General features: G+C 51.6%; 1 protein-coding gene across 7 annotated transcripts in view; it reads left to right on the forward strand.

Annotated features, from left to right (window-relative positions):
- WDR7 (WD repeat domain 7) overlaps positions 1 to 20,588 on the forward strand; it is a 34,028-nt gene extending 13,440 nt beyond the window's left edge. For 2 of the 7 annotated variants that reach the window (XM_041403819.1, XM_041403820.1), the window contains exons 17-28: positions 1,213 to 1,293; positions 1,728 to 1,846; positions 3,030 to 3,153; positions 4,644 to 4,757; positions 7,983 to 8,204; positions 9,769 to 9,955; positions 12,597 to 12,714; positions 13,240 to 13,389; positions 13,664 to 13,746; positions 14,751 to 14,850; positions 18,854 to 18,958; positions 19,390 to 20,588. In XM_041403819.1, the coding sequence (XP_041259753.1) occupies positions 1,213 to 1,293; positions 1,728 to 1,846; positions 3,030 to 3,153; positions 4,644 to 4,757; positions 7,983 to 8,204; positions 9,769 to 9,955; positions 12,597 to 12,714; positions 13,240 to 13,389; positions 13,664 to 13,746; positions 14,751 to 14,850; positions 18,854 to 18,958; positions 19,390 to 19,593 (1,607 nt within the window). In that variant the 3' untranslated portion in view covers positions 19,594 to 20,588. The remainder of the gene's footprint in view (positions 1 to 1,212; positions 1,294 to 1,727; positions 1,847 to 3,029; positions 3,154 to 4,643; positions 4,758 to 7,982; positions 8,205 to 9,768; positions 9,956 to 12,596; positions 12,715 to 13,239; positions 13,390 to 13,663; positions 13,747 to 14,750; positions 14,851 to 18,853; positions 18,959 to 19,389) is intronic. The other 5 variants (XR_005952597.1, XR_005952596.1, XM_041403817.1 and 2 more) reach the window with 5 other exon arrangements.
- Positions 20,589 to 23,245: the final 2,657 nt, after the last annotated feature.

Genomic DNA, 23,245 nt, shown 5'->3' on the forward strand with positions numbered 1-23,245 from the left:
GCTCTTGGTTAAGAGCCACAAAACGCTGATTCTGCCTTGACACCATTCCCTGACAAGGAATTTTTATCCTGTTTCGAGTGCTGATTCTGCCTTGACACCATTCCCTGACAAGGAATTTTTATCCTGTTACGAGTGCTGATTCTGCCTTGACACCATGCCCTGACAAGGAATTTTTATCCTGTTACGAGTGCTCCCAAACATCCTGGCTTCGAGGAGGCTTTAAAGCCTGGAGCTAAAGGCTCTACAGATTCACCCCAAAGTGTTTCTGAGGGAATGATCCCAAAGTTTCCGTGGGAACGATCCCAGCTCAGTGCCAGGATCACTCCTTGGCTGGCTGGAACTCCTCACGTTGGAAAAGAGAGAGACACCCCAGCAAAGCCAGGCAAAAAACTCTGGAGTGAAGCTTTAGTTTCAGTCTGGGGTGGATTTGATGGGAGTTTTTTTCCATCTTGGTGAAATGGGAGTTTCCAAAATATATGTCTCTTAGGTTCCAGGCCTGAATTTGTGTCCTTCTCCTTTAGGCTTTTTGGCGTTTCTGTGGTAAAGAGTTCTATTTTTTTGCCCAGAAGTCCGTTTAAAAACAAAGTTAAATTCCAGCCACAACTCAGGAATTCATCCTGGACATCTTGGAGTGACAGACGGGGCAGCTTGGGCTGATTAAGGTTTATTTTTTTGGCCCTTTGGTTCTATTTTTTTGCCCAGAAGTCCATTTAAAAACAAAGTTAAATTCCAGCCAGAACTCAGGAATTCAGACGGGGCAGCTTGGGCTGATTAAGGTTTATTTTTTTGGCCCTTTGGTGCGCAGTACAACTTCCAAATCTATGGAAGTATGGGAAAAGCACAAGGAGAAGCAGCAAAATTCCTGGGTTTCTAACTTCCAGTCAAGTGTGAAGTCAAACCAAAGCCACCTGCCTAAAAACATGTTTAAAATCACTTAATTTAGATGTATTTTGGTCTTTTCAAAGCATCCCAGTTTCTCTCACTGTCTCCTGCATGCGTGCCTCTTCCTTCTTGGAAAACCTGGAATTCTCATGAAGTTAGATATTATTTTGAGTTGAATATTATTTTGAAGCTTTTAAGTTGAAGATCATCACAGCCTCCCCTCGTTTTCCATTCTGCAGTGATACTAACCCCTTTTCTGCTGCTGCTCTCCTCACTTCCCTCTTTTTTTTTTTTTTTTCTCTCTCTTTCATTTCTTCTTCCCTCTGCAAGTCGCTCCTGCTGCTGCTTCCAGCACGGAATCTGGCCACTCTGACACTTCTGCTTTCCATTCCTGTTTCTTAGTCAACGAAGGTATTCCTTCCTCACTTTTCTACTTGTCCTTTACTTCAGCTAAAATCCTTTCTCATTGTTATTTTCATTTGATTTCTCCTTCGGGCACGGGAGTACCTGGGGTAGGCTTTTAACCGAGTTTCACACCGCTCAAATCTTGAGTTTTGCAGTTGATTTGAACACAGGGGATATTTTTACACTCTTGTGTCGTTTGAACTCTGCATTTCTCTCCTGCTTTAACCTACAGCAGGATTAAAAAAAGGTGGAATAAGGCCAGCTGTGCTCGGGTTTATTTGCACATTGCAAACGAGCACACACCGAGGGTGGCAGCCAGCTGTGCTCGGGTTTATTTGCACATTGCAAACGAGGCCGCTGCAGGGGTGGGTTTGCCGTGCCTGGGGGATGCAGCAGGAGCAGGGGCTGCATTCCTCACTGCCTCTGCTACCCCCCTGCAGGCTGGAGCCAGCTGGCTGCCATGCACTGCGTGATGCTGCCCGACCTGCTGGGGCTGGAGAAGTTCCGGCCGCCGCTGCTGGAGATGCTGGCCCGAAGGTGGCAGGATCGCTGCCTGGAGGTGAGCTCAGCCTGCTTTGGGGCTGAATGTGTGAAACAGCCACCCAGTTCACTGCCAGGGGATGTTTTGTGGTTAAAACCCCTGCGAGGAACGGCGTGAAGTCTGTGGTGTTTGTGTGGTTTGTGACCCTCTGGGGTTGATGCCTTGAGAGGTGCCTGGATAGAGTTAAAGGAGTAAAGTAGGGATTTATTAAAAGGCCTCATTGGATACACTCCAGATCGTGAGTTTTCATCCTTTTTTAAGTTTTGGTCCATTTCCATATGGGGATCAATTGTTCAATTCCAGCTCCAGGTGATGCATCCTCCCAGTTTGCTCTTTTCTATTCCCTGTTGTTTGTACTTCATGGGCCTGAAGCTGCAATGGTCCTTGGTGCTGGGGCTGGAAAAGGATTGTTTTATGTGACTGAACTCTGAAGAGAACTTGCTAACTCTTCATAAGAAGTTCAGAGTTACACACCAATGCAGGATGTGGAAAGCATGAAAGCTAAAACTGAACGCATCACAACTCTTTGTGCTGGAAGAGTCCTGCTGGAAGAGTTCCCAGTTAAAGCCCGGTTTAACCCTGTCAGGAATGGCTCTAAACCTTGGTGCCTGTGTGTTTGTGACCCCTGGGGCTGTGTCTGTGCCCTGCTGTGACCCTGGGCTGTGTCTGTGCCCTGCTGTGACCCTGGGCTGTGTCTGTGCCCTGCTGTGACCCTGGGCTGTGTCTGTGCCCTGCAGGTGCGGGAGGCGGCGCAGGCGCTGCTGCTGGGATGGTTCCCAGTTAAAGCCCAGTTTAACCCTGGCTCTAAACCTTGGTGCCTGTGTGTTTGTGACCCCTGGGGCTGTGTTTGTGCCCTGCTGTGACCCCAGGAGCTGTGTCTGTGCCCTGCTGTGACCCCTGGGCTGTGTCTGTGCCCTGCTGTGACCCCAGGAGCTGTGTCTGTGCCCTGCTGTGACCCCTGGGCTGTGTCTGTGCCCTGCTGTGACCCCAGGAGCTGTGTCTGTGCCCTGCTGTGACCCTGGGCTGTGTCTGTGCCCTGCAGGTGTGGGAGGCAGGCGCTGCTGCTGGGATGGTTCCCAGTTAAAGCCCGGTTTAACCCCGTCAGGAATGGCTCTAAACCTTGGTGCCTGTCTGTTTGTGACCCCTGGGCTGTGTCTGTGCCCTGCTGTGACCCCTGGGAGTGGTGTTTGCTGCCCTGCAGGTGCGGGAGGCGGCGCAGGCGCTGCTGCTGGCCGAGCTGCGCAGGATCGAGCAGGCGGGCCGCAAGGAGACCATCGACACCTGGGCCCCCTACCTGCCCCAGTACATGGACAGTGTCATCTCCCGTAAGGAACTGCCCCTCAGCTGGGAAAGTGAGGGGGGAAAGGGGCTGGGAACCCTGGGAAAGGGATTGGGAACCCCTCATCACAGTCATCCACTGAAGGACAGGGTCTGGGAACCCCTCATCCCAGTCATCCATCCTGGGACAAGGATTGGGAACCCTCATTCCAGTCATCCATCCTGGGAAAGGGATTGGGAACCCTCATCCCAGTCATTCATTGGGAACCCCTCATTCCAGTCATCCATCCTGGGAAAGGGATTATGGACAGTGTCATCTCCCGTAAGGAACTGCCCCTCAGCTGGGAAAGTGAGGGGGGAAAGGGGCTGGGAACCCTGGGAAAGGGATTGGGAACCCCTCATCACAGTCATCCATCCTTGGAAAGGGATTGGGAACCCCAGTCCCAGTCATCCATCCTGGGAACCCCAATTCCAGTCATCCATTGAGGGAAAGGGATTGGGAACCCCTCATCAAAGTCATCCATCCTGGGAAAAGGATTGGGAACCCTCATCCCAGTCATCCATCCTGGGACAAGGATTGGGAACCCCAATTCCAGTCATCCATTGAGGGAAAAGGATTGGGAACCCCTCATTCCCAGTCATCCATCCTGGGAACCCCTCATTCCAGTCATCCATCCTTGGAAAGGGATTGGGAACCCTCATCCCAGTCATCCACTGAGGGAAGGGGGATTGGGAACCCCTCATCCCAGTCATCCATCCTGGGAACCCCAATTCCAGTCATCCATCCTTGGAAAAGGGATTGGGAACCCCTCATCACAGTCATCCATCCTGGGACAGGGATTAGGAACCCCACATTCTCAGAATGATCTTTTTTCCCCTGAAAATGTTCCTCTGTTATTCACCAGCTGATTTTAGAGTGTCCTATCCTAGTATGAAATCTTAATGGGAGATGTTAGGATGTGGTTTGAGTTTCTCTGGGCTCAGTTAGAGTGGAAATCATTCCAGTGGGTCAAAAATTTGGGTTAGGTTTTTATGGTAAGTGTTGCAACTCCTGGAATTAAGGATACAGAGCTGGAAGAATTGAAGGGAATAAGATATAACAAATATATCCTGCTAGGAGAGGGAGGAACATAGGAAAGATAAAGAAATATTATTTATTGTAGCTCCTTTCTGCCCAGAAATCACCTGTGGGTTCTTCTTCCTGAAATTCTCTTCGTTTGGGTGGACTGTGGTTTGTTTTTTAGGGAACACCTGCGGTGTGGCAGCAGAAAATGGAAGGGATTTGATGGTTCTCTGAATGCTGGGACACCTCCCACCAGCCCAGGGTGCTCCAGACCAACCTGGGACACTCCCAGGATGGGGAATTAACCCCTGGAAAACCAAATAAAAATCAAACGTTGCTGTTTGTGGATGAGGTTGAGCATCCTGTGCGAGGTTGGAGGTGAAGGAGCCAGAGCAAGGCAGGGGTTGGAGGAGTGACATGAGGTTTGGCCGCTGCACAAAGAGGGAATTGTGATTTTGGGGGTTGTCCCTGCAGCTGGAGTGACCACAGAAGCCCTTCAGAGCTCGAGTGCCACCCCAGATCCCTCAGGAGCAGAAGCCAAAGCCCAGGAGGAGGAGCACGACCTGGTGGACGATGACATCGCAGCGGGTGAGCTCTCGGGTCATTAACACCGCCAGGATAATTAATGGGTCTCCATTTCACCACTCTGGGGGCTCTTAAACCTGCCCACAGCCAGCAGCAATCCTTCAAAAATACAGCGATTCTTTGTCGTTGTTCCCTAATTCATTTATTCTGATTTAAGGGTGCCACAGAGCCTGAATTTTTGGGTTCAAAGTTTGGGAGAGTAGAGGGAAAAATAAGAATTTTGAGACAGCTTCACCTCAGTTTCTTTCTCTGATGGACCAATATTTGTAATGAACTCCAAAGTGATTTGTTCTTTGTTCTGTGTGATATTACAACTGTTTCTCAAATCCCATTCCTGCACATAAAAAAAAAAACCCAAAAAGTGTGAGGTTTTTTAAATTTTATTTGGGCTGTAACTACTCCAAATCAAGTCTTGCTCATCACTGTTTGTTCCTGTTGGGAAGTTGTCACTAAAGTTCAAATCCAGTTTATTTAAGTGTTAAATATCATTGCTCTCAAGGCTCTTTATATTGAGATTCCATTAACATTAAACAGATCTTTAAAAAATTGAGATTCTCATCCCTTAAATGTAAATATCATTGCTCTAAAGGCTCTTTATATTGAGATTCCATTAACATTAAACAGATCTTTAAAAAATTGAGATTCTCATCCCTTAAATGTCCCCTCTGAGGGAAATTTTAATGGATGGGCCCAGTGCTTTAAAACCTGGATAAAAGGTGCCTGACATTCCCCATGTGAGCAGCACAGGATCCATTTTGTCTCTGCCTATTTCCCTGGAAAAGGCTGCAGCATCCTCACCCATTTTGTGTTCCCAGATGCTGCAGCACAGTGAAATACTCCCTCTTAAATTCCAGAAAATTCCAGTAAACTGCAAAAATACTCATTTGATGCGCGGAAAAGCCCATCTTCTACCTGCAATTAAAGAAATTAGGTTGTAATTTCTAATGCATGGCAACTCCCAGCACTTGAAGAGCTCTGCTGTTAAATTCTTCCCCATTTAGAACTGCAGATACTCCAGAGCAATGATTCTGTCCACGCTGTTCGTTATTAGAATTGAGTAATTGGCACCGAATTACGTAACAGAGGATGGGCTGTGAGGGAGAAATTCCCAAAATTCTCTCGGTGTGGGCCCTCGCAGGCAGGAATTCCGTGCAGCTCCCTTCCCTGGGGGCTGGCAGAGGGCGCTGTGCACCCAGGAATGCCCAACCTTGGAGTAAGCCCGGCTTTAATTAAACATCCTCCTGTTTTCCTGCATTTTCCTTGCGGTCACCACCACCAGACAACATTTCCCCTTCTGATTTATTTGGAGAGAGTCCTCACAAGTCTCTCTCTGTGCTTTGAGCAAATAATTTATCCGTGTGAAATCTCTTGCTCCCAGTATTATTTCCAGGTGCTGTTTTATGCAGATGAGTCAATCCCCTGTGCTGAGCCTGCTGGAAGCGTTGTGTGGCTGCCCACCCCTGGAGAATTCCAGAAGATTCTCTGGGGCTGGGCAGGGATTTGGTGGGTCAGGTCGGATTTTAGGGGGGCTCCTGGCTCTGCAGCAGGGCAGCCCCCTCAGAGCACACCTCTCCTTAACCCACGGATTCCTCTGCCAGCTCCACCTGGACGACTTACCCTGCCTTTAATCCTTTTATTGTAAGCTGGGCTGAAATTAATTTTGCCCCAGAATTGTGCAAAGCCAATTAAGAGGAGTGTTAACCGCAGCCTGACCTCAGCTCCAGCATCTCCCCAGGCTGCAAAACCACGGGAATTTGGGAGCTTTCCCACCCTGCTCTTCTCTGCTGGGATGGACCTTTGAGGATTGGTTTGTCTGCAGCAACCTCAGCTGGGGTTTTTTCCCTCGGTTTTTGTCCTCCTGCTAACCCTAAGCCCAGGTGTGAAGGCTGCTCCCTGCACTAAGGGTTAACTGCTGCTGCTGCAGTCCCTGCATGCATGGCTGCATGGCTGCAGGGCAGGTGCCTGGCAGGGTGTGGAGCATCCTGCAGCTTTCTGAGCCCGCGACAGTGCTGGCCACCTCCAGCTGCTCCTGCCCTGCTTTGTTCCAGCCCCTGTGCATCGTGCTTCCTCCAAAGGCAGTTGCTATCGATTTTTTTCCCTTTTTTTTCCCCTCCCTCCCTTCCCATTGTTAAGCTTTCTCTTGTTTTTCTCTCCCTTTTGGCTGGCCACGGCTCCTAAAATTTGGTTAAGCTTCCTTCTTTTGCTCTGGAGCCCCGTGGATGTCGTGAACAGAGACACCCCCTGCTCTTCATTAATCCACCCTTCATTAATCCACCCTTCATTAATTAATCCACCAGCCTCGTCCCATCTCCTCAGCAAACAGCACTTGGGAAGGATTAAAACTTCCTTCTGCTTTGGTACAAATGGTAGGGAATTTGCCAGGATGCTGGAAACCAACATCTAGGTGAGAGTGGACTTCATTTGTCAGTAAATCACTGAGGTTTTGTTCCAACAACTGCTTCAAAGATTTTGGGATTTTGAGCAAGCAAACCTGGAAATTAGGGAGTTTGCTGGTGACTTTTTTTCCCCATGAGTTCTTGGCAGGTTTTGAAGGAAGAAGAAGAACATTGGTGATGTTCTTGGCAGGTTTTGAAGGGATGTTTTGAGGTTTTAGAGGTGAATGGAATCCCGTCCATGCCTGAAATCCCTGGTGTTCCCAAGGACGTGGTCAACGCCGTTTGTGCCACGATGCCATTGGCAATTGGTGATGTTCTTGGCAGGTTTTGAAGGAAGAAGAACACTGGTGGTGTTCTTGGCAGGTTTTGAGGGGACATTTTGAGGTTTTAGCGGTGAACGGAATCCTGTCCATGCCTGGAACCCCGGTGTTCCCAAGGCCGCGGTTGATGCCATAATGCCGTTAGCAATTGGCGATGTTCTTGGCAGGTTCTTGGCAGGGTTTGAGGGGACATTTTGACGGTTTAGAGGTGAACGGAATCCTGTCCATGCCTGGAACCCCGGTGTTCCCAAGGACGCGGTTGATGCCATGATGCCGTTAGCAATTGGTGATGTTCTTGGCAGGTTCTTGGCAGGTTTTGAAGGAAGAAGAACACTGGTGGTGTTCTTGGCAGGTTTTGAGGGGACATTTTGAGGTTTTAGAGGTGAACGGAATCCCGTCCACGCCTGGAACCCCCGGTGTTCCCAAGGACGCGGCCGACGCCGCGATGCCGTAGGCGACGCCGACGTTTCCTTGGCGTTGCAGCACTAACAGAGCTCTGGGCTCTCCTGCAGGCTGCCTGGCGGGGCTGCCCCAGCCCAAGAAGGTGTCCACGTCCTACGAGGAGCGGCGCAAGCAGGCCACGGCCATCGTGCTGCTGGGCGTCATCGGCGCCGAGTTCGGCGCCGAGATCGAGCCGCCCAAGCTGCTGACGCGGCCCCGCAGCTCCAGCCAGATCCCCGAGGGCTTCGGCCTCACCAGCGGGGGATCCAACTACTCCCTGGCCAGGCACACGTGTGAGTACCCCCGGGGCTGGGATGATTTGTCACCTCCCACTGGCCCAGGCTGCTCCCAGCCTGGCCTGGAGCAATTCCAGATGGGAGGTGGTTGTAACTGGGGGGGGAAAAAACAAAAAAAATCTGGTCACCATTATACAAAAAAAACAAGTGATTTTACATTTAGGCCTGAAAATATCTTGGTTTGATACCTGAGAGAAAGTATGGAGTAAAAATAAAAGAATAAAAATTCACTGGGCCAAGAGCAGAAAGGGATGAAGGGAATTTTAGCCCAGCTCTCCAAATTTCTGTCTCTCTGTGGGCAATCAGGGAAAAAAAAAAACCATCTAACACAATCAAGTTAAATCCTATTCTTGGAGTCCATCATTTGGATTTAGCTGGATCTTGATCAGAGTTCTCAGTGTCTCATTCCTGCCTGGGCTATTGATTTTCCCGAGCAAATAATTTCATTTTTTAAAATCCATTGGCAAACTGGGGATAACAAGGCTGCCTGGAGCCCTGTGCTCAGAGAAATCCCACAGCAAGGAGAGACATTTTGGGAATGCAGGGCCTTCTGTGCAGTGACAATAAAGTGATAAACATCAGCATTTGGGCACATCTGGGTTAATAAAGCCATAGCAGGAGCGAATGTGCCGATGCAGAATGAAACACCTGGAATAAAATTCTCCTTTAACACCACTTCAGGTGGGAATGGCATTCCCTGGGCTGCCTGAGGAGCTGTCCCAGTGCATTTTTGTGTGGAGAACACATCGTGCAGCCCTGCTGCTTGAGCTTTTCCAGGGCTAATTACCTCGTCTGCCCGACTCGAACGTGACACGTTTATTGCCCTAACGAACAACTCATTAGCGCGGGATGTTTTTGTCAATATTCATTCCTTCCCTTAAACAAAGCTGTCCCTGGCACCTTTGGGTCAGGGTGCTGAGGGCACAGGGCAGCACTTTTGTAAGGATCGGGGTCGGAGGCAGACGGCAGGAAGGAATTTTGGGGGGCTGCTCCGCAGGGATCGGGATGGGCTGGCGTGAATCAGCTGGGAAAAACTCCGTTGGCTTTTCCCTAAAAACAACAGGAGGCTTGTTTAATAAACAAAACAACTTGTTGAGGACAGTTCAAGAAAAAAAACCTGATAAAATCAGCAATTATCTTTACCGCAAGAAGCGGTATTGAGGGGTAATAAATAATGATGGAGAGATAATGCCAAATTATAGGCAGGCTGCTTGGCTCAGCCCTCCTCCATTTATGCTTAAGTAATTGCTTTAATTTAAAGGTGGGCCGTTAAATGCAATATTAACAAGCATTCCCAAAATGTGCAGACCCTGGATGGGGTGGTTCAGGATCCGTGAAGTCATTTGAGATGTTTCTCTCTCTCTGGGACTCGGGGCTGTTCAGGCACGTCCACTTGTCCTGTTTTCCCGGCAGGAAATTTCTCAGCGGCGCGGATTTGGCACGGGGAGCGCGGGGGCGGCTTGGATGCCTTGGGCTGGGGGAAGGCGTCACTGCCCGTGGCAGGGGTGGCACGGGTGGCACGGGTGGCACGGGTGGCACTGACACTGACCGTCCCCGGCAGGCAAGGCGCTGACGTTCCTGCTGCTGCAGCCGCCCAGCGCGCGGCTCCCGGCGCACAGCACCATCCGCCGCACCGCCATCGACCTCATCGGCCGCGGCTTCACCGTCTGGGAGCCCTACATGGACGTGTCGGCCGTGCTCATGGGGCTGCTGGAGCTCTGCGCCGACGCCGAGAAGCAGCTGGCCAAGTGGGTACCGCCGCGGCCAGCCCTGGCCTTGGGGGGGACAAGGAAGATGGAGGCCGGGGGTAGCCGGGTGTTGGAAAGGGGAGATGTGCCTGCCCCATCCCCGAAGCGTCCAAGGTTAGGTTGGGCAAAGCCTGGAGGAGCTAGGGGACGGTGTCCCCCACCCGTGGCGTCCCTAAGGTTCCTTTCAACCCACACAATTCCGTGAAATATTTGTTGGCAAACACAGAGCCTGCAATAGGGAGCTGCCCTGAAATGCGTTTCCGCATCCGTCCGTCTTGAGGTCAGTCACTTCTGACACGATTCTGAGGTAGACATTGCCCATTTTATAGAAGTTTTCGTTTCCTCAACGTACAAAGAATGAATCCTTGCCCTGTGTTGGCAGCAGAAATAGGGACAAATTGGATTAGCATTGTTTTTTCTCTGAACTCCAGTTGTGCCTTGTAGTGTGACAGGAGGCACCAGCACCTTGTCCCTTCCTAAGCCCCGTTTCATGCAAACCCTGACTTCCAGGATCCGAGTGACCACAGCTCTTCAGCTGGTGTGATTCCACCCTTAGCTGTCAGGAAGATTAGTCTGCCTCTCCCTCCAAAGAGCAGGGAATAAATGAAGGGATCAGCGTGGAGCCTTGAGGAGCCCGGCGCAATTTTCCTCGTGATAAATTGCATAATGAGCGCGAAAGCGTTCGCTTATTAATCCATAACAAGATTTAGATTGAAAATGGCCTGTTACGTTCCTGACAGACCCAGGATGGAGGGAGATGGAAAGAAATGGAGCAACAATGTGTGCAGGGGTTAAGTGTGGATCTCACCCCGCCGGAGCCCCGCTGAGCTCCCGCTTTGTGCCGGATTTGCCGCGGACACAATAACGGCACGCAGCTGCCGGCGCCTCTCCCGGAGGTTTTATTAAAGAGCTTTTATGTCAAGCTTCTGCTTTTAGATAGAAAAGAAGAAATCACATTTATTGACCAGGAAAACGAGTGGGTTTCTTTTTTTCCCCCTGCTGAATCGAGGGAATATCCGAGCTGTTAGGCAAACCTCAGGTGCTTGGAACTCCTCGGCTTGCCCAGCTCCGTCCTGGTTCCCGAAGGTGACGCCGTGCCAAGGGAGGCTGTGAGGATAAAGAGTGTTTTCCCAGCTTTCTGAGGCTGGGACGATGATAGGAATCATTTTTGGCCGTGGTTTTTGCTGAGTTAAGCTATGTTTCACACAGGTTTTCAGGGAGCGGTTTGGATTGGGGGTGTTTTAGGATCATCCCATTCCACGCCCTGCCACGGACAGGAACACCTTCCACTTGTCCAGGAGTCCCATCCAGCCTGGCCTGGAACAATTCCAGGGATGGGGCAGGCCACAGCTTCTCTGGGCACCGCTGTGATCTGAAACAGCCAGATCGGCAAATCGCCTTCGGGTCGATCCGTGCGGTTTTATCTGTGCCTTGGAGCAATCTGACCTGGTGGAAGGTGGGCTAGGGTGGTCTGGGCTGCTTTTGTCCTGGCTGGAATGTCCCCTCGCAGGGCTGGCATCCTCCCAGGGAAGGAATTCACTAAAAGCCTGTTGCTTTCCAGGAAAACACACGCTTTGCCAAGCGTCTGTAGGGGAAAACGCTGCTGGTGTGACGCTTCAGAAAGGGAGACCTCCAGGAAAACACACACTTTTGACTTTGCCAAGCGTCTGTAGGGGAAAACGCTGCTGGTGTGACGCTTCAGAAAGGGAGACAGGCAACTTGGGTTTGCTGGCTTTGGCATCCCCCTCCAAAAGTGAACTCCTTTTTTCCACCTCGTGGACAGGAGTTTGGATGTGGTTTTCCAAGGAAAGGCCAACGGGGGCATCACCTCGTGGTAGAGGCTTTATTTAGTTTCACGTTTGGGAGTTTTAATTTCCCACAGTGATGGGAAAGGAAGATAAACTGGTTGGGATTATAAACTCCTGCTGTTCTCTTCCCAAAATATCAGTCAGCGAGCACGGGGAAGAAGGAGGAACCCCTTCCACAGGTTATCCAAAAAATAGGTGGCTGCCCCATCCCTGGAAGCGTTCAGGGCCGGGTTGGGCAGGGCTTGGAGCAGCCTGAGAGGGTGGAATAGGTTATCCTTAAAACCCCTTCCAACCCAAACCAGCCTGTGATTCCGTGTTTCTGAGTTTTGGGGAATTTTTGGATAATGTGCAGGGCACGTGGAAATTTTATTTTTGCAGTCACTAGGTACTTACCACCTTATTGCTTTTTGCTTTTATCTTGTCACAGCAAGTAAAAGCCTCGAATTAAGGCGAATTACTCTGGCCAGGGGATTTTTCAGGCTGTGTTTAAAATACTGTAAAAGACCAAACCATAAATCCTTGGGAGGACGCTCTGGGCCTCCGTGGGGTGATATGTATTCAGCACATACAGATAATTTGTTAACAAGGCCTTTTGCCCACTTTGGACAGATGCACTTACTGTTTTCAATCTTCATGGTTAATTATTCGATTTGGGGTTGATGCTGGAACACCCTGACTCCTAATCACTGCTCTTTGTTGGGAGTCCATTATATTAGAACTGCCGGAGTGCTCCCGGTGACCTTGAACTGACATTATAAGCTGGTTCTAATCTTTTCACTCTATATTTCTAACGCCGCTTTCCTTTGTGCCTCCTTTGTGCGGCTCCCGTTTAGCATCACAATGGGGCTGCCCCTGAGCCCGGCGGCCGACTCGGCGCGCTCGGCTCGCCACGCGCTGTCGCTGATCGCCACCGCCCGCCCGCCCGCCTTCATCACCACCATCGCCAAGGAGGTGAGCCCTCGGGAGGGCTCTGGGCAGCCCCTCCCGGCCTCAGCCCCTCCCGGCCTCAGCTGGGCCGAGCCGAGGGACGGGGCGAGGCGGTGAGCGGGAGCGGTGCTGGGTTCGGGGCAGCGGTGCTGGGTTTGGGGCAGCGGTGCTGGGTTCGGGGCAGCGGTGCTGGGTTTGGGGCAGCGGTGCTGGGTTTGGGGCCAGCAGTGACCCAGAGTTGGTGCTGGGTTCGGGCTCAGCGGTGCTGGGTTCGGGGCCAGCAGTGACCCAGAGGTGGTGCTGGGTTCGGGCTCAGTGGTGACCGGAGGCGGTGCTGTGTTTGGGACCAGCCTCTCTGCTCCCGGAGCAGTGCTGGGTTCAGGACCAGCCTCGCCGCTCCTGGAGCAGTGCTGGGTTTGGGGCCAGCCTCTCTGCTCCTGGAGCAGTGCTGGGTTCAGGACCAGCCTCGCTGCACCCGGAGCAGTGCTGGGTTCAGGACCAGCCTCGCCGCTCCCGCAGCCTTTCCCCTGCCCATCCCTGCTCCCCCAGGTGCACAGGCACACGGCGCTGGCGGCCAACACGCAGTCGCAGCAGAACGTGCACACCAGCACGCTGGCCCGCGCCAAGGGCGAGATCCTGCGCGTCATCGAGATCCTCATCGACAAGATGCCCGCCGACGTGGTGGACCTGCTGGTGGAGGTGAGGCCTCGCCGCCGGCGCGCTCTGACTCCGCTCTGGGAGCTTCGGGGGTGGAGAGCATTTGCTTTGTATCAATTTCTAAATTGCATTAAGTGCTGTTGGGGAAAACATCCTGACCAAAAGGTCAAAGCCGGGGTGGACGCAGCTCGGAACGACCTGACCCGCTGGAGAGTGTCCTGCCCCTGCCAGGGCTTGGAATGGGATGACCTTCACGACTTGAATTACAGAGCATGAAACACAGATTGTCAGCTGATGGGTGATTTTTGTTTCCAAGGTGATGGACATCATCATGTACTGCCTGGAAGGATCTTTGGTTAAGAAAAAGGGTCTTCAGGAATGTTTTCCAGCCATCTGCAGGTGAGCTCTTCCTCTGGGAATCCTGGGAAGTAAATGGTAGGATCACCAGCAGGATATATTTCCTAATTAAGGGTGAAACAGTCTTTTAGGTGACACAACAAAGAGTAAAAGGTGATTTATAAAACGGGGGCATTTCCAGTATCTTTAAATGTGGATAAGTATCCCAGTCATCCTCTTAAACTGGTCCAGCCAATAAATTGTAATAATCACCTGTCAGCCGTTACATTTTAATTTAATAACCTATTAAAATATTGAACAGTTATCCTATTGCCAGGCTGGATACTGATGGAGATGATCTTCCTCCTTCCTGGTGCTTTAAGTGGCTTTCCTTAAAACATAAAAGGGGAGGATAAATGGGAATTAGTGCCCCATCTCCCTATTCCTGTGCATATTTCTAGCAGTCCAGGAGTTTAAAATTCCCTGCAATTGCTGGTAATATTTCCTGGTTACAGCCAGTGTAAAAATGATCCAGCGCCCGGCGAGGGGCCCAAGGGGAACTGCGAATTTCGCTGCAAAATTCGGAATGCAGCTGGCACTTCCACAGCTCTGCTCTCCTGTGGTATCCCCAAGGATTTGAATTTGCAATCAGGATTTAGTGCCTCTTGGGTTTCAAAGTGTTGGAATTCCAATCAATGCCACACCTGGGTCACCCTGGGTGTTCAGGACTATTGCAGCCTTTACCCCAAGGGTGTTATTGGAGTAGGGAATGGCGAATTTCCCTCTTCCTTTTTCTTTATGCCCATCAAAAATTGATGAGTTTGCTTATTTCTCCTTCCACTTCCCTTCCTTTGTGTTTGATTCCCACGGGGGAAATGCCCTCAGTGGGGCAGGGTGTGGGATGGGCACCGAACCAGCTTTAGAGGTGTGGCAGCGCGCGGAGGGCACGGCCCTGGCCGTCGATAAATCCGACGGATAAATCCGATCAGGTTCCCTGTGTCACACCACGGGCTGTAAATCAGCTCTGTGCTGATTTTATTTGTAAATCAGCTCTGCTGCTCCCCCAGGTTCTACATGGTGAGTTACTACGAGCGCAGCCACCGCGTCGCCGTGGGAGCGCGCCACGGCTCCGTGGCGCTCTACGACATCCGCACGGGCAAGTGCCAGGTGAGGAGGGGCCGGGGGCATCAGCCCTGGCTGCTGGGCTGCTCTGTGCCTGGCACAGCACCAGGGGTGGGCAGCTCTGTCCAGGAGTGCCACGGGGCACCTGAGCCGACACCCCGGGGGTTTATCTCCCCTGAAATTTGGATTATTTACTCCGTGCCGGTCGCAGTTCCTCCCTTTTCTAAACAATCTTCCACGTTAACCATGGAAAATAGAGCTGGGGGTGACCAAAGGGACTCCCAGGATAATTAGGACAGGGCCTTTTAATGAGATGCGAAAAAATTTTCCAGATAAATTAGCCGTCTGTTGGATACGGGTTTCTGCCTCCCAAGTCTGATTTTATACAGCTGCAGATTTTTCTGGCTGCTCAAAAACATGGATGGTGCAGCTGAAAAAGCCGTGCCGTTGGAGAAAAGCTCAGGTTTTTAATTTCCTTTCCTTTGGGATCCTGAAAAGCATTTTGGGTTTGGTTTTTTTCCCCTTCCAGGTAATTTTAGTTTTTTTGAGAAAGGTGGTTGTAGGAACTGACGGAGGAATTACTTGGAGTGATCAATAGGATGATGGATATCAAAAATCCCCCTTTTTAATAAAAATTACATCAGCATTTGGCTGGGATGGGGTCTCCCCTCAGTAAAATTTACTGTATTCTGACTATTCCAGATGCAAACACCGAATCTCTTTTTCCCTAGCTCCACATCAAGAGCAGGTTCTTTCTCCTCCCCTCCTATGCCATGACTCACTAACCCTCCCGGGGTGCTCTGGGTGGCACACGGCCCTCCATGTTCACCCTCATGTTCTCCTTCATATTGCCTCTCCGTATTCCCCCTCCATATTCCTCCTCGTATTCCCCCTCCGTATTCCTGCTCCATGTTCCCCCTCCGTATTCATCCTGGTATTCCCCCTCACACAATCCTGCTCCTCATACATTCCTCCTCCATATTCCCCCTCATACATTCCTCCTCCATATTCCCCCTCATACATTCCTCCTCCATATTCCCCCTCATACATTCCTCCTCCATATTTCCCCTCACACAATCCTGCGCCATATTCCCCCTCCGTATTCCTCCTCACATATTCCCTCTCCATATTGTCCCCCACTCATTCCCCCTCCGTATTCCTCCTCATATTCCCCTTCACACGTTCCTCCTCCATATTCCCCCTCACACAATCCTGCTCCGTATTCCCCCTCATACATTCCTCCTCCATATTCCCCCTCACACGTTCCCCCTCCATATTCTCCCTCACTCATTCCTCTTCCGTATTCCCCCTCACACAATCCTGCTCCGTATTCCCCCTCACACTTTCCTCCTCCATATTCCCCCTCACACATTCCTGCTCTATACTCCCCCTCACTCATTCCTCTTCCATATTTCCCCTCACACATTCCCCCTCCATATTCTCCCTCACTCATTCCTCTTCCGTATTCCCCCTCACACAATCCTGCTCCCTATTTCCCCTCACTCATTCCCCTCCCTGTTGCCCTCGCTCATTCCCCTCCATATTCCCCCTCACACAATCCTGCTCCGTATTCCCCCTCATACATTCCTCCTCCATATTTCCCCTCACACGTTCCCCCTCCATATTCTCCCTCACTCATTCCTCCTCCATATTCCCCCTCGCACATTCCTGCTCCGTATTTCCCCTCTCTCATTCCCCTCCCTGTTCCCCTCCATGTTCCCCTCACTCATTCCCCTCCATGTTCCCCTCACTCGTTCCCCTCCATGTTCCCCTCACTGATTCTCCTCCATGTTCCCCTGTCCCTGTCCCTGTCCCTGGGCTCATATTCCCCCTCGCACATTCCTGCTCCCTATTTCCCCTCACTCATTCCCCTCCATGTTCCCCTCACTCATTCCCCTCGCCCGTTCCCCTCACCGATTCCCCTCCATGTTCCCCTGTCCCTGTCCCTGTCCCTGGGCTGAGCTCTCCCAGCCGAGGCTCCGGGGCTGTTCTCCCTCTGATCTCCATCCCCAGGGCCATTCCCTGCACTCCTGTCTCAGGTGAGGCACAGGTTAAACCCAGCAGCTTCCCAAAAACAAGGTGGAGCTTCCCTCGGCACCTTCCATGATGATTATTGATCCCTTCTTCCCTTCCTTCCTTCCCGGCTCCATCTTGATCAGGGCCGAGATGAGATCTGGGATTTGATAAAGATAATTGATGCTTCTCAGGGAATTGGAAACCAGTTCTGAGAGCAGCAGCTCCACCTGGAAACGTGCCCTTTGTTTGCCCAGCTCGGAACCCCACAGATGCAATTTTTATCCCAAAATAAACCCTTGGAGTAATAATTACCATTATAATTCATGCAGAACAATATAAAAGGATTAGGCAACAGGAGTAAGGTATTGTTGAGCACAGGCTCTGTTTGCCCAGTTAGACACTAAAATAATATTACATTCCAACCAAATTATTAAGATTTTGTGTAAGATTCCTAATTATTAACACACAGGTAAAAATCCTGCACCTAAAGGTGCAGTAACACAGGAAAATCCTGATGCTGGAAATGCTATTTGATATCAGATTAAACACTAAAATGAGACTGGAGAGAGAGATTGCAGGTAACTGAATTTTAGGATACCTGATAGTTGATTTTGGGTGAATTCTTGCTGAGTACCAGAGTCTGGCCCAAAATCCCCCAATTAATTCCTCAGTACAAGTTCTTTAATTATCTTCTTTTCCTTTACTACCATATTTGGGTCTATAAGGAGACACTCTGAAATATTCCATTTTTATTGATTAAATCTCGGGATTCAGCATAAATATTTAGAGCTGCATTTCAGAAATACATGTAATTTTTGTTCCTAAAACCTGGGTCATTTGCAGCGGAAGATTAAAGAGAAACATAAGTTATTTTGGGTTTATTTCAAAGCAAAAACTACTTTTAAGCCCGGCCTGGGAATCAATAACGTTTGGTCCTGGCTCCTTCCAGAATTAAAATCCCAGCAATCCCAGCATTAATTGGATTGTGCGGGGCTGATTTTATTTCAGTCCTGGATGCCTTGGCAAAGCTTGATTTATGTGGAAGGCAGAAAAAGAATTTAATATTCCATTCGGAATGAATCGTGGCCCGGCTTAATGAATTCCAGAGGAGAAGATGCTGTTCTTGAAAGCAACGCTTTAAAAACCTGCAGCCCACACCTGCCTTTCCAGCACACCCTGAAATTCCAGAGGAAAGGGAATTCCTGAGCATCACCTCAGCTGGATGGGCCAAAAGCTTTTCTAAACCCACAAACAACAGGGCAAGGGATTGTCGTTGATTTATTTATCAATCAAGTGATTAAAGGTGCTGAAACTTCAAAAACCAGGGATTCCTTTGGAAAAGCTCGGAGGGAGAGTTCTTCCTGTCCCTTGTCCTTGCAGTCACCTCCTCCTGGGTGTCCCTTGGGTGCCCCGTGCCCTTCCCAAGGGTTCCCAGGCTGCCACCGCTGCCAGTTTGCCCTTTTCTTTAAGGAACCCCTGGAATTCCATGGGATAAATACCAGTGGGTGTCTCCAGGAGGGCGTTATCGGTTTCAAATCTGCGGCTTGCTGGTGTGATCTGCAAAAATCCTGCCCGGAGAGGATTAGCATCAATTAGAGAAGCACTTCCTTTAAATAACAAAGCAGCTGGATTCCCCGAAGGATTTGTGCTTCTTGGGAGTAAAAAGAGCAACAAGTGCGCTGCTCCTATTGATTGCTACCTTTGTGTCAGCAAAACATATTTTATTGACAAGTGTTAAAGACTGGGACGGGGCTAAATGTGGGATCAGCTAATTAAGCGTGCGGATCCCATTAAAGACAGAGATTTGGGCTTCACTCACCTTTTCCACCAGGAATAAATTAATATCTTAACGAGCTCTTCATAGATCGGGCTCATCCCGAGCGAGGCTTTTACAGACCCGGGGGGGGGCGCGGGAGCTGCCCGGGGGGGGCTCTGCCCCAGCGGGGATGTTCAGGAGAAAATCCCCAGGTTTGGGCTTTTCGGATCCTTTTCGGGGTGCTCACTGAGGAGACGTTGTGTGCCCTGTTCCCAGACCATCCACGGCCACAAGGGAGCCATCACCGCCGTGGCGTTCGCCCCCGACGGCCGCTACCTGGCCACCTACTCCAACTCGGACAGCCACCTGTGCTTCTGGCAGGTGAGGCCACATCTCCGTGCCATCCATCCCTTCTCTTGGTGCCGTGAGGGAGGCAAGGTCACAGCTTGGAGCAGCCTGGACTTTAAGGCGACCCTTAAAATCCCTTCCAGCCCGAGCGCAAGGGGTTAAACGCCCTCTGTGTGAATTTTTTTTTCCCCTTCCGCGTCCTGCTTTTCATGCAGGAAAATCAGGAGCGTTAGTCATCCTAAAAGGGTTATTACTCCAGGTGATTTAAGGGGGGCTCGAAGATGCCGTGATTTACACCCTGCTGCCCGAGGGGTGGCATGAACACCCGGGGGGGTTCACCAGGGTTCCCTGGGGACAGCAATCCCAGCTTGTGGGGGGCGCGGAGACCCCAGGGAATCTCGGAGCAAGCCCAAGGCCGGCTTAGACCGTGTCAGAGCCGGGCTCAAGGCAGGCTGTCTCCGCAGATGAACACCTCTCTCCTGGGCAGCATCGGCATGCTCAACTCCGCTCCCCAGCTGCGCTGCGTCAAGACCTACCAGGTACCCCCGGTGCAGCCGGCCTCGCCCGGCTCGCACACCGCGCTGCGCCTGGCGCGCCTCATCTGGACCTCCAACCGCAACATCATCCTCATGGCCCACGACGGCAAGGAGCACCGCTTCATGGTCTAGGTGAGCCCGGTCTAGCTGAGCCCGGCCCTGCGGGGCCGCCGAGGCTCCTCCCGCACGGATGTCACCCGATCCCGCTTCCCTTCGGAGCCTCCCGAGATGTGTTTACACGGGGTGCCGCCGGAAATGGGGATTTGGGGTTTGGCGGCCGCGCTGGTCCCAAAGGGTGAAGGGGTTGGAAGAGCTGCCGTGCCCACGCAGGAAGGAAAAAATGTGTAAATAAATAATTTAAAAATGCTGTTAAAATAATTTAAAAATCCTGTTAAAGCCAGGGCCCTGGTTCTGCCCTGGCTTGGTAAAAAAGCAGTATTTGTATAGAAAGGTGGTTTTCGCCGCCAGTGCGGGTATTTATTTAAATAAAGGACAAAAGGGGGCGTTTTGAATGGAAAAATGATCAAAATGATGGAAAAAAAAAAAAAGAATTCGTGACTGGATGTACTGAAATATTTCTTTCAGTAGGAACATTCCTGTGTGACACTCGCTGTGACTGTGTTTCCTTCTTACATATCTGGTTTGTGGAATATTTTGTGTGACATTTTCTGGTTTCTGCTCATGGGAAAGAGAAAAAACCAAAAATCTCTCAAATCCTTTTATTTCAATATCTCTGTTTGTGCAGCTTTTCCTTGGCTGCAGAGCTCGGACCTGAGACTGGCACTACCTGCTAAGCTAAAAATGCCACTCGTTCCAAAAATGAAGGAATTCATTTCCCCCCTGGCTCCAAAAGAGAAAAGAAATGTCTTTTGTTCCCCTTTGGGTTACGTGTGTGGTGCTTTGCTCGAAGCAGGAGGCTCAGAGCCCGAGGAGCCGGGGCTGCCCCCGGTGCCACCGCGCTGCTGCCAGCTCGGCCTCGTCCCCGTGTCCCACCCGGTGACACCGGGGTGACAAAGTCACCGTGTGATGTTCCAGTGTCTGCTTCTCCTCAAATCTGCTCCCCGCCCTCTGTGGATTCAAGTTCCTGGTGTAAATGTGCTTGCGGAATAAAGCCGGGCTGAAACGCGTCGCGGCTGTCGGCGATGGTTCTTCAGCAACGCGATTTTCCCTCGGGATGACAGCGGGGTGGTTTGGGTTGGAAGGGTGAGTTCCCAGAGGAATTCTCTGCAGGGAATAAAATCAGCTGGCTGTGTTGTGCTGTCCCACAGCAGAGGAAGTCCCTGTGGAGCAGGTCAGGGGTTGCCTGCTCGCTCTCCAAGCTCAAATCCCGCAGGAATTGCGTGGGTGGTGTTCAGCCTCTGTTCCCTGCAGGCTGGGTGGGCAGTGCCCGGGGATCCAGCCTGCACAAACCTCTCCTCTCCTCCAGCTGCAGGGCAGAGCAGAGCCTTGCAAAATGCATAGCTGGGAGCCGGGAGGGAAACGCTTCCAAGCTCTGAGCGTTGCGTGGTGACACGGCCGGGATGCTCAGGAGAGGGAGGGAGGCAGAGCCGTGTTTAACACCTCACACGGGGTCTGGGCAAACACCAGAGGTCCTGGAGAATTCCCAAGGCAGGGAATGCTGCTGCTGCTGCTGCCCCACGGCTGGGGAGGCACAAAGGGGCAGCTGCCATCTCCTCCGAGGGCAGTGACAGCCCGTGGAAGCGCGGGCGCGGCCGGGGCCGTTCCCCTGGTGCCCCGTGTGTGTGCTGGGGCTGCTCGTCCTGCTGGCTGTGCCCTGGCTGTGCCCTGGTTCTGCCCTGGCTGTGCCCTGGTTCTGCCCTGGCTGTGCCCTGGCTGTGCCCTGGTTCTGCCCTGGTTCTGCCCTGGTTCTGCCCTGGTTCTGCCCTGGCTGTGCCCTGGTTCTGCCCTGGCTGTGCCCTGGTTCTGCCCTGGTTCTGCCCTGCCTGTGCTTCCACGCCCCCAGCCCTTGTTTGTTTGTCTGGTTCCCTGCTTGCAGCCTCAGCTCAGGGCCGCCAAGTGCCCGCTGCGGAGCTGGGAGCAGCCACGGCCCCTCTGCTCCTCTTCCTCAGCCCGGGAGGCTGCAGAGGAGGCTTTGCTTCTGTCCAGCCTTCAGAAACTTCACCAGCATTAATACTTTTGTCTGAACAAAAAAAAAAAAAAATCAGGAGAAATCTGGATGGGAGCCTCCGGTGTGATAAATTGACACTCGATCCAGCGGTTGCCTGGAGCGCGCTTTGAAGCGGGAGAGGCTCCTGGGGAACTTCCCCCTCTCTCTGATGTCTGAAAATTAAAAATTAATCCGCTATGAAAAATTAAAAGGTGAAACTTTCTGCTCTTTCAGCAGCAGAGCTTTTGGAATGCTGATGCGGGGCTTGGAATGGAGGCTGAGTGACATCTCCGGGAACATCACCCTGGGCTGGTGCATTCTAATATCAGATTTTAATTGATTTTTGTAAATTGGAAACCTGTTTGCAAAGGACTGGAGATGCTTAAAAAGGGGTAAATATTTATTTATTGATGTAAATAACCTTAAACAGGCATTTACTCACTCCTGCAGAGTTTACAACACCGTGAAAGGAAATGCTTCCAGCTTGGAAGTGATGCTGGAATCTGCACACCTTGCAAGCTTCAATCCGGCTTTTTTACAAACCAATGGTTTCAAACAGAAAACGGGTTAAAATGCACTTTTTTCCAGGAGCAAACAGCGAAGCTGCTGCTGCTGCTGGGAGGAGGCAGAGGCAGGAGGGAGAGGATGGGGAGTGGGAAGGAACGGGAACAAATCGAGGCAGAGCCCAAATCCAATCTGTGCGGTGGATTCGGGGATTCAGCCAAGCCGAAAGCGGCCGCGTCCCACCCCGGGGATGCCAGGGAAGCCGTGGGGAGCTCAGAGATGAGTTCCCATCAAGTGCATCGGCTTGGAAAATGGGGAAGGTTGAGGGGCAGGCTCGCACGGCCCCGGGGGAAGGTTTGCCGGGGGAAATGGGAAGAGCTGCTCGCGGTGTCAATTTTCTGTGGGTTTCGGTTGTCCAGAGCCATCACCCGCTGTGCCAGGGGGGTACACAGTCCTGGAGTGGGTCGGGCTGGAAGGGACCTTAAAGCTCAGCCAATTCCAGCCCCACGCAGCACAGGGCAGAGCTCCCTAATGGAGTTCTGTCGGACACACTGGGAAGGAGGAGAAATGGGACTCACGGACCCAGAACCACACTCTGCCTGTCGTGCCTTCCCTCTGCAGCTGCTGGGAGTTTTTCTCTGCGGGAGGGAGGCATGTCCCAACAGCCCAGCGCAGGACTGGGTGGTCCTGAGGGTCTTTTCCAAGCCAAAGCGTGCAGGGACTCGGCGGGGTGCAGGTCACCTCCTCCCGGCATGGAGCTGAGCCCACCCGCAGGGGCAGCGGGCAGCAAAGCTTCCCTGGGCAGCACTTCTGGGATACAGGGAAGGGCTGGCTGTAACCCCCTGTGCCTGCCTGCTGTCCTGTGGGATGTGCCTAGGTCGTGGCTTCCAGCTCGGAGGTGCGAATCCCGAGGGATTAAAAGAGATTAAATACCTTCTTCTCCCAAACTGGAGGTTTGGATAGTCAAAACGTGGGAGCTGGAAATGGTCACCCTCCATCTGCACCAGATTCCTTCTGCTGCTCTCCTTGGCAGGGGAAAACACACGTGGAGGGTAACAGACACTCCTTTTTTGTTTTTTTTTTTTTTTTTGTAAAACGCTGCATTATTTCACCCAAACTGCTCGGAGCAGCCAAAGGGGGAGCCCGAGGGGGACAAGGACAGGCAGGCGCTGC

Source organism: Onychostruthus taczanowskii, unplaced genomic scaffold (assembly GCF_017590055.1).
Source record: "Onychostruthus taczanowskii isolate IOZ18803 unplaced genomic scaffold, ASM1759005v1 scaffold201, whole genome shotgun sequence".
Classification (NCBI taxonomy): domain Eukaryota; kingdom Metazoa; phylum Chordata; class Aves; order Passeriformes; family Passeridae; genus Onychostruthus; species Onychostruthus taczanowskii.